The following is a 10,762-nucleotide window of genomic DNA, read 5'->3' on the forward strand; positions in this document are numbered from 1 at the left end:
ATCTTTTAGTCATTTGGATGTTTACTTGACCGGGACTCAAACCAGAAACGCGGTAGCTATCCATTCCTCCACGTGAGTTGTCCAAAAATAAAACAGTTATCAGATGGTTAATCTATTTTATGGTCATTTTCCATAAATAAAAAAAATAATAGGATTTAAAAAGAAATAAACAATCTTGCGTTACATTTTATTTCATGTATTTTATGTTTTATTAATTTCTTTCAATAACTATTTTACATAATAGAAATCACATAGAACTGCAAATTTTACCGGAAACATTTCGTGGATTAACTATACGACGTAGTACTTACATTTGTAACTAAACTTACTCATACTAAGAAAATCCACCCAGCCTTAGAAATATCTCCGGTAAAATGTTGTCATTCTATTAACATTTTTTAATATATATGTTTATAACCTTAAGTAATTAGTACGCCGAGAATACAGGTCTTATAATTAAAAAAGTTAAAAGAGAATTGTTACAATTAATCATTTACAACATTTTAAATAATAATAAGATACGGAGGATGGATTATATTTTGGAGAAAAATGTCGAAAAAACTTTAAATGGTATCGATACTATCAATAATATTAACAAGTGTCAAAATATTCCAAAATGGCTGCTGAACTGTTGAGAAAATATACATAATATATAAAATACTCATTATTACATAATAATAACGAAAAAACGAATAGTTTAGGAAAAGTTAAAGGTTTACACTTTGTAATTTTCATTTTTCAAAATAAAAATGAATTAGATTTGTAGGTATGTTTGTGTATTGCAGTAAGAGCTGAAAACTTAGGAATTTGAATAGAGATAATTGTTACTTTTTTCAATATTATTGACAGTTTATCCCAATTACTCATCAATCGACATTCTGTATTTAAAAACATTCTTATTTTGAATATTTCGAAGCAAGCTACAAGTTTAGAAAAAAGGCATTTTTAGCGTTCAGAGCGTTGTATGCAAATCCTTCTAGTAACTTCCAGAATATTGTTAATATTGGATATATGGTATTGAATGTGCCTGTATGTAAATTATTCTACGCATGTTTCGTTTGTCGTTTTTCCCTATCAACGTGGTCCGGTTCAATTTGTTCTTGCTCGCTCCTTTCACTGCTACCATTTTGGCTGACATCTGTAAAAATTGATGCGTATATTATATCTTAAGACAGTATTTTATTTAAAAGGAGACCCGTGCCCAGCCGTGGGATAGTAATGTCTTGATGATATTGATGATTATATCTTATAATAATTTTAAAATAACGATTCTTGTTTAAAGACCCATGTATCTTCTTGTTTTTAAGTCTCAAATTGGCCACTAAGAATAATACTAATCGTTTATAGGTGAAAATTACATATTTTAGTTCCTTATACAAAATTTTGTAGTTAAAAATATGCCACATAACCAGTCAATGATTAATAAAAAATTAAAAAATAGTTATCATGAAAATTTATGAAAAAACAACGTAAGTTCTTAAAAATGAGCCTTTCCCTTTGTTTATAATTAAGTACCTATAAAAAAGTAACTCAAGAGAGTCATCAATTCATCATCATATCTTACCATCATCATCACTCCTGAACCCTCGTCCAAGCCGGGGTCCAAACCACATGCCATTGTCAGGGTCACCTTCACTCTCGCGCTTCACGAAGCCGTGGCTCCGGCCCCTGGCCTTCAGGAGCAGCTCTTCCAACTTCAGCGGTGAGAGGTCGTAAGGGGAGAGCGGGGTGCGGCCCACGCGTGGGAATGCGTACAACTGCCTCTTGATTGCTGGTTCGGATTCTGATAAAATATAGTGTTTTAAGTAGAAAAGTAATCCAAATTTTTCATCCAAAGCCGGCGATGCATTGGCGACTCCTCTGGTGTTGCAATAGTCCATAGGCGGCGTTGACTACTTTCCATCCGGTAGCACGTCTGCTTAATCCTTAGATTAATTTATAAAAAAAAGTAAGAGTAGCAAGAGGGCATGCAGTCCATTGTTTGTAACAACTGCCGCCCATATTTATAATCAACCCCAGATATAAATAGTCCCCGCTTAGGTTGCCACAATTGCATTGCTACCCTAGATGTCTAAGCTGCAATGCCTCAAAAACATATGTCTTCCTTACCAACCCTTCAAACTAGAACACAGCACCGCTTAGCATTGCTGTTATTAGGCAGAAATAGGTGTAGCGGTGGTGTCGCCGGAGTCGATCACATAGGGTTCTACCACCTTCAGAGATTTTATTGAGGAGAGCACTTCTAGAAGGTAAGTCTAGTAGTACTTCTAGGTCGCGTTCCGATCCGGTAGTACTTTAAGAAAAATATTGTACCTGACAATTTGTAAGTGCCGTCGTTGGCCTATACAAATAAATATATTTCATTTCATTTCTAAAAAGTTGGTGGACCGTCCTAAGTATTGAATTAGATATAACTCATTAAGTTTTGAACACTTCTCCTCAAAATATTTTTTTCGCATCTTATAAATAAAGTTACCATTATGTAGGTACCTATTTTTTGGAAATATTAAGTTATGAATAAGAAATACTTACCTAGGTATAAGTCGTTTATAGGAATTTTCCAGGTCTGTGGGCCTGACCTGCCCACTCGTGGGAACGGATACAAGTTTAGAACCCCATCACGACGTAATTTTGCGCCGCTATCTGTAATATTGATTATTTTTAGTAATCAAATACTATAATTAACCAAAAGCACCTAATGTGACAGAAGACTCCGTGTCCATCCTTGAAACAGTAATGGTAGGCGATGACAACCACGTACTACTTCGAACCAGATATAGCAATGTAACACTGCTGTTTTAGTACAAAAATGGATGTGTCATTTACTAAATTTACTTTTTAAACGCATCTTTTCGGTGACAGATGATCAGTACCTTCACAACACATGGTCACATGTATCCATGGGCGCATAGGCCATTAAAATCAGACAGACTACATACTTTTTTTTTACACAAAAGATCGCAATTGATCTCGAAAACATTATTCGAATATTTAGCAAAGGCGTTTTTCAAATAGCACTATTTAATTTGTTACTTTGGAAACAACCGTAAGTAGGTAAGTGGGTAACTCCATTATTTGCTTTTCCGGTAGGTATTCTATAAACATTCCTTAATCTATCCGAGGATGAACGAAAGCGAACAATAGCTTAAAGATAAGCGTTCTATAAAAGAAAATTGATCCCGTCCCGTGATCAAAATTAATGGCGGATTCATTTTTGAGCTCACATTATACTTTTTAAAAATAAATTGCAGGTTTTAGGGATTGAAAAGATCCCGCAAATTGGCTGAAAAATGCTTTTAGCTTTCGACTACAAATAGGGGTTAAATCCACCCATCTATTTCAATAAGTTTTGCGTGTACCGCCATTATAGGAGCGTATGAAAGGATTTACAAAAACGTTTAAGATACCTTAGTTTATTTTTTGTTATGAAAGAGAGTAGAGGGTAGTAGGTCTGTTATTTAACATTATTTCACCATTAGTCTATAGATTGTATATTAATATTATTAAGTAAACGAGATTTGACAGAAGATAAACAAGGAACATAAAACAAAAAATGGAGATTTTTAAGTATCAATATGTTACTTAAAAAAAACTCGACGTGATAGTAAGCTCCAGGCACCCAAGGTCATCTGTAATCAACTCCAGATAAAATTAGCCACAGATGCGTGGCTATCCGTTGACTAAGTTGAAACGCCTCGAATAAGTCTCTTACCACACCCTTCAAAGCGAAAGACAACGCTTAACACTGCTTTTTTTTAGCAGAAATAGGGGTGGTGCTTCCACCGGAGTTACCACAGGGCTCTACCACCTTTAAAAGTAATTTTTATTTTTTATTTTGTTAATTAAAAGAAACTTACGATAGGCGCTGGTGACCACATGGGATATGACGAACAGGGACAGGATGATTCTTCCGGCAGACTGCATTTTGCCTGTTGAAAATAAAAAAAATCAAAAATTGTCTTTGTCAAACGATTTTATATTTGACGAGTTTATTATCACGGAAAAAAGAAATTATTATAAAAAAATGAAAATCTGATCATTATGAAATATTAATTACAGAATCAAGCACATAAAAAAGATTACCTAATAAAATATAAAATCACGTATCACTGTGTTCATAACTTAGAAATCTTACCACTGATTGTATTGACCCATGTTGTGTGTAAAGATGGTTTATCCCTCTCAGGATCTAATGAGTAAGCTTTTACCGAGATCTTATTTCTAATTTTAGCAGGACTATTATGCTTAGGCCGATTGGTTTAGTTAGATTTTTCTTAACTACTGGGCCAACATCTATTTTATTTATAATATAGGAGTAGCCGATGAGCATGCAGTCCACCTGATGGTAAGTGGCTACTGCCGCCCATGGACATCTGTAATCAACCCCAGATAGCATTAGACCTAGATTCCTACTTGAGGTCAGCCATCGATGCGCCGCTACCCCTGAAAACTAAGCTGGAACGCCTCGGAAAATAATGTCTCCCGTACCACACGTTTCAAATCAGAACACAGCACCGCTTAACACTGGGCTAGGTGTGGCGGTGGTACCACCGGAGTCGAATCACAAAGGGTTCTACCACCTTGAAACTAATCTATTAGGCTTTAAACAACTGCCCTAGATAAAAAATAAAGGTATTCATAATTTTGGCTCACAAAAAAATCACAAAACTAACAGTATACCGAGCGCGGAGAAAAAGAATATGAATAATTTTCATTATCTATTGCCAAGAGACAATGAGTCAGATTAAACGCAAATTGTTCCGTAGGTATTTGTTTTTTGAATATAGAAACATGACGCTGTATGGACAGGGTCCCGTGGGAACGAAAGCAAACCCGTCTCTTATTCCCCTCTATTTTACAGTAAAATTAGAGATAACAATTGTTTAAATACGGTTTTTTCTATTTCGCTTTGTTTCAAAGAATATCTTAGCGCTATTATAATCAGCCGCCTACACGTGCGCTGGGTTTTTTTATTTTATACAGGAACCCTAATTCTTATATCGTTAACCGAAAATTCTGTACAAATCGATTCAATAGTTTTAACAGAGACATAAAATCGATGTTATTCTGAAAGTAACCCTTCGTAGTTCGACTCCAATAGTATCACCACCACATCTATATCTTACAACAGGAGTATTAAGCGGTGCTGTGTTCTGGTTTAAAGAATCTGGTGCCTTTACCACGGTTACCAACTCATTCCCGACCGACCTTGGATAAGACTCACCTTGATTAAGGTGGATTATAAATTTCCATTATCCATGGGTATGGGTCACAGTAACTATTTACAATAATTCTACATAATAAAAAAATCTACGTGTCTTTGGGAGACAGAAATAATTCGTTATATTTCGAAATTTGTTATGTATCTATCTGCCGAGACCATGATGGGAATTCACTCTAAACCATAGATATCTTCTATTTAAGATCCCGATAACTGAAACTTTCCCCTCGCAAACCAAAAAAAATAGGTACATTTTATGTAGATCGAGTTAACCTATTCCAAAATTTACAAAAGTAACAAAAAATCAAAAAGTTCCTCTATGAAGAGCAAATTTTGAAACTAACTTTTTTAATATTGAACGTTAAACTCGATCAGTTTCAATCCTTTGCGCAAACTGGAGGAGAGCTGCACATGATGCAAGACAATGAGTTAAGCTCAAAAGCTACATGAACTTATTTTTGTTAATATGTACTTTGACCTGATTAGTTAATAAAATTTTGAGTAAACCACAACGCATATATTATTTAATTAAAATTGTTACCTATATATAGCAAAACTTCTAGCGGTGTTCTTCCAAATAATTTGTAATGCTTAGTTAGATAGACCTGTAAGTCGATATATGGAATAATTAGACTAAAGTTTAGTCCAATATAATGTGTGCCTTAAGTATAAGAACGCGACGTTGTGAAAATGAGTGCTGAAAAGTTTTGTAACGTTATGCCAAAGTGCCTTCCATCAGTCATGAAAATACTAAGTATGTAAAAGAGTAATAATTTTATTAAAAAATATCGCTGGTGAACCTAACCATAACGTTTCACCAAGTTTACGTCGTGATTTTTTACGATTCACGTCGTGGATCTTCCCGACGCTACTTTTAATTACGTTCAAAGTACCACGATACGACACTTTAGCACTTGGTTGAATGCTTTAGTTTCAGAATTATCTAGGGCGTAAAAGCTGTGGCATTTCAAATTTAGGTAAATAAGCATTTAATTAAAGAAAGTACGAGCAGCAAACAAATATATTATTAAATCTTCAGCATCTCTATCACATATTTCAGACCAATCCTGGTCTGAAATATGTGATAGAGATGTATATCCACAGCAACAATGCTGTTACAATTTGAGTGACGATAATGATGTCATTGTCGAATGACAAAGAGTTTTACTAATTTGGTTTGACACTAGATATAACTACTACAGACACTAAACCTTTCTCGCTAAATTGTACAAAATATAAAATATAAAAAAAAATACCTTTTGCAAGGAGTAGAACAGTTACAGGAGGATAGTTAATCAAAGCGGTTTGAATTTTCAAAAAGCTCGTCATATAATCCTCAATATTGAAATATTACATTTGGGTCATATAAATGAAATAATATTAATAGTTTTTCCATTCGGGATGAGGTCGAGAATAATTCTTTTATGTCAGGTATATCTTCAAGAAATAAAATTAAACATCAACTAAGATACCTTCTCTTTCTTTGAATTTCAGAGAATCTTTTACTTTAACAGTCTTTTGTGTTTGTGTACTTAAATTACGTTAGAAGAATTTCTAAATAGAACTCACAACTTAATTTTTCTAAATAGAACGAATATAAGAATAACGTGAACTCTACGTGTATATTTTCGTGTGAACCGCATGTGTAAATACACATTTTAAAATAATAAAATACTAATTAATAGGTACATTGGAGATTGGATAAATTAAATTTTAAATCGTAATAAGATAGTGTATTTATTATACCTACAAATGTCCTATCTTATTTTGTATCTATTTTTCATTACTCAATCTTTAAATGCACTTGATTCCGTTTTAATTAAACTTACATGACTTTCGAATATAAAAACGACCTGTAACTATACATGTACAATAAGGTTCCTGAACAATCTCAGCTAAGAATCTCTACTAAAATATACCACTTTAATTATCGTGTTGATGGGACAAAAAGCGAATACTATCGCTAATTAATAATTTAATTAAAAGCAATTAAACAGGAAATTTTACATGGACTTAAATGCAGATTAACATTTTTACCAAAAGAATAAACCGTTTTAAAAAGCTTACAAAAACAGAAATCTATAAAATTAAGTTATTCACATGTAATGTAATTAACACAAAATTTTGGGAGATTGAATATATGTTACAAACTATCTCTAATTAGGGATTAAATTATTAAAAACTTTTTATTATGGTTATTTAAGCTATACTTATATAAGTCGTGCGATCTTCGTTAAATTTCCAATAACGACAAGCCCTTTTGCCTTCGTAGACTGTAAACCTAATTAACATGATTAGATTGTATCTTTTTAATTGTATAGTAGGTATCCTGAGTCGACTAGGTTACTAAACTTAATATTTTATCTAAATCACCCCTTTAAAACATTTAGAGTAGCTACTTATAATGATGTAACATGAGTTATTTTTATCATTAGCCGGTGAAATACATATTGTAGAATTATCTGGTTCTTTACCTAGTATAAAAATAGTATTCCTGTACTTTAATCACGATTACCTTTTCTCCCTTTAAAATGTTAGGCATGTTTTCCTAATTGTTCATATGCGGATCGAGCAGGAATATAAGAAATTGCCTTTTACTCTTGTATGTTGTTGTTGTGTGATTTGCGTGTCAAGTGAAACAACATACACTAGTAGGAAAAAATCTAGTCGTAATAGATAGGGTAGTATCAATTCGCGGTTCTACGACGTACTAATCAAGCTGAAGCAAAATCAAGACCGCCAAGAAAAATAATACAAATATATAGTGAAAATAATAACTTGAGATTCAATTCGAATACAAGAAGTGAAGAAGAAATTAGATACTATTAATATGACTTTCATACCTCTCGATAATAAAAATCAAGTTTAAGTTTAGCCATCATCCCCTAATGGCTGAATGCTTTATTTTTAATACCGCATAAAATCGCACCAATATGTATATTCGCACCAATATAACATGTATTTTTTATGAAAAAGGTGAGTTTAGAAAATTAATTATTAAATCACAAGTTACTGCACTTTAAATAACTTAAAATCGCGTCGGATTTGTAATATTAGTAAAAATTCCTAAAATGAACTATTTCAAAAATATTTTAACTATAATCTCAAAAATACACTTTTCAACGATATCTTCACTTTTCAATATTCACGAAACAAAATATATAAGATAGCTCACATTCTACACACAAGTGTAAAGTGTATATTATATATTGTAACACTGTGACAAGTGACAAGTGACAAACACTTACCTCGATCCAACCTGTTGCTGTTGAATGTTGGGCTCAGATGCAGATCCGTCTTTATATAGGGCGGGCCGCCCGCCCGCCAGCGCCGCCCAAACTTTGCGGCCACGAAGTTAGAGATGGGAAAGAACGTAATAATAGTGCTGTAGTTTTTTTGTGGTTTAGTGGACAAGGTAATGTAATATTATGGTTTTCATTTGTTGATTATTTAATAATGGTAAGTACAGTAATACCCGGACTTACGCTACCCCGACTTACGCGAATTCGGAGTTACGCGATCTTAAAATCTCGTCGATTGTCCTATGAGTATATTGAGTGTCCCGCAATTCCCGAGTATAAAAAATAAGCTTACTAACCCTACAATTATTCATGTAAACATTTATATTTGTTTCGCGAAGTCAACACATTCGAAATCATACCATACGATGGTATGTACATGTATACCCCGACTTACGTGAATTCGACTTACGCGGTTATCACTCGGTCCCACCAATCGTGTAAGTCCGAAGTATTACTATACGTGCAATCGTAAAATAATTTAAAGATTTAACGTGGTTATATAATAACGACAGTTATTGGACAATTTGTAGAAATTATTCTACCCATGCCATCTGATGTCAGACGCCTTCAGCATTATAGGAAAGAAGAAACATGCACGTTATCGCCGCGAGTTTTTTTTTTTGAATTGTGGAAATGAACCAGATTTGTATGTAATATTTTTAATGTCGTTAGCTTTTTGATGACCTTACCCGTAAATAAATATATAATCGTTTTATTAAACCTTATAACGTGATGTAAACCGCAATTAAGTTAAGCATAATAATATCGCTAGTAATATGTAGATTTGTAGACACAGATCATTATTATGTTAAAGTACAGTTTTACAATAATTGTTTCAAAGCAAAATTTCATAATTAGTGTAGTTGTTGAGCTAATTTATTAATATATAAATGTAGAATTTTTAACTTACTAATTTTCATTTGAATTTGACAATTTCAAATTTCACTGCGTTACTCATTACGGAGCTTAGACCACAGTCCACTGCACTAGCCAAGTGTACAATGGTAGAGTTCGCGAGAGTTCACAGATCTCTGAGAACTATATTTGAAGAACTCTCAGGCATACTCGCAGGTTTACAGGGTATAGGTTTCCTCTTGATGTTTTCCTTTACCGTTTAAGCTAGTAACAATTAATTTCTTACACACACACTCGCTTAAATTGAAAGTCAGAAGTGCATGTCTGAGTTTCAAACCACTAAGACAACACTGCTATAATTTTATTTAATTTTTTTTTACAACTAAGTAGGTACCATAAAATTTTATAATAATTCACTAAACTTTGAGAACCAGAGAACTCAGTGGCGGCGAATCACGTTCGCGGTGTTTAAAGATAATTCATTTACACGTCGCCCTACGCTCTGTGGTACCACTTGGAAAGTTTACAACATTTGTAATGCTTTCAAAGTATTTTGAAGTAAACATTTTGTAGAACCTTCGAGAACAGCATTTTGTGAGAACAGTTCATAGGGGTTTGTTTTATCTAATGCTAGTTAGCAATAATCAATATTAACTCATATTTGTCTACCAAGGTTTATTTGTCAATTCTTGTTTTTCAAATTTTTAACTGTGGTAAGCAAATGGTTATGGATTGATTATTGATTACATACGTTAATTTAAAAAAAAATGCTTTAATGATGCTTACGCGCTATCAAATCTATTTATAACAGAGCAAACGAGCCAATAGTGAGTAAGCAACCCCAAATAGGTAGAGTCTTGCCTGATAATGTTATGGACTATATTCTTATATGCTGAGGAATCCTAAAACCTGCGAAACACCCCCCTGTAAGCTTTTGTTTATAATATAGGAGAAGCAGGCGAACATGCAGTCTATCTGATAGTAAGTGGTTACTGCCGCCTATGGATATCCCCATCCCCCATCCCATAATCATAATCATAATCGTCCCCAGATAAAAATAGATTTCTACCTGAAGTCGGCAATATTTTTTTTTTTTTTTTTTATAATATAGGAGTAGCAGACGAGCATGCAGTCCACCTGATGGTAAGTGGCTACTGCCGCCCATGGACATCTGTAATCAACCCCAGATAGGATTAGATATTCCTACCTGAGGTCGGCCACAGATGCGCCGCTACCCCTGAGGACTAAGCTGGAATGCCTCGGAAAAGTATGTCTCCCTTAAGAGGGGTGGCCCTTCAAAACGGAACACAGCAGCGCTTAACACTGATGTTATTAGGCAGAAATAGGTGTGGCGGTAGTGCCGCCGGAGTCGAACCACAAAGGG

At 33.9% G+C, this 10,762-nt stretch overlaps 1 protein-coding gene across 1 annotated transcript; it reads right to left on the bottom strand.

The window, feature by feature from the left end:
• Positions 1–784: 784 nt before the first annotated feature.
• Positions 785–8,564, bottom strand: CAPA (CAPA/CAP2b protein). Its single transcript, XM_073089529.1, has 5 exons — positions 8,470–8,564; positions 3,858–3,929; positions 2,533–2,643; positions 1,565–1,783; positions 785–1,138 (listed from the first exon to the last, which is right to left on the bottom strand). Exons 2-5 carry the CDS (start codon positions 3,922–3,924, stop codon positions 1,044–1,046), a joined length of 492 nt encoding a protein of 163 aa, XP_072945630.1. The 5' UTR covers positions 3,925–3,929; positions 8,470–8,564; the 3' UTR covers positions 785–1,043.
• Between the last annotated feature and the right edge of the window lie 2,198 nt (positions 8,565–10,762).

This window comes from Epargyreus clarus, unplaced genomic scaffold (assembly GCF_041222505.1).
Source record: "Epargyreus clarus isolate Ecla_fem2 unplaced genomic scaffold, WU_Ecla_fem_2.2 ptg000029l, whole genome shotgun sequence".
Taxonomy (NCBI): domain Eukaryota; kingdom Metazoa; phylum Arthropoda; class Insecta; order Lepidoptera; family Hesperiidae; genus Epargyreus; species Epargyreus clarus.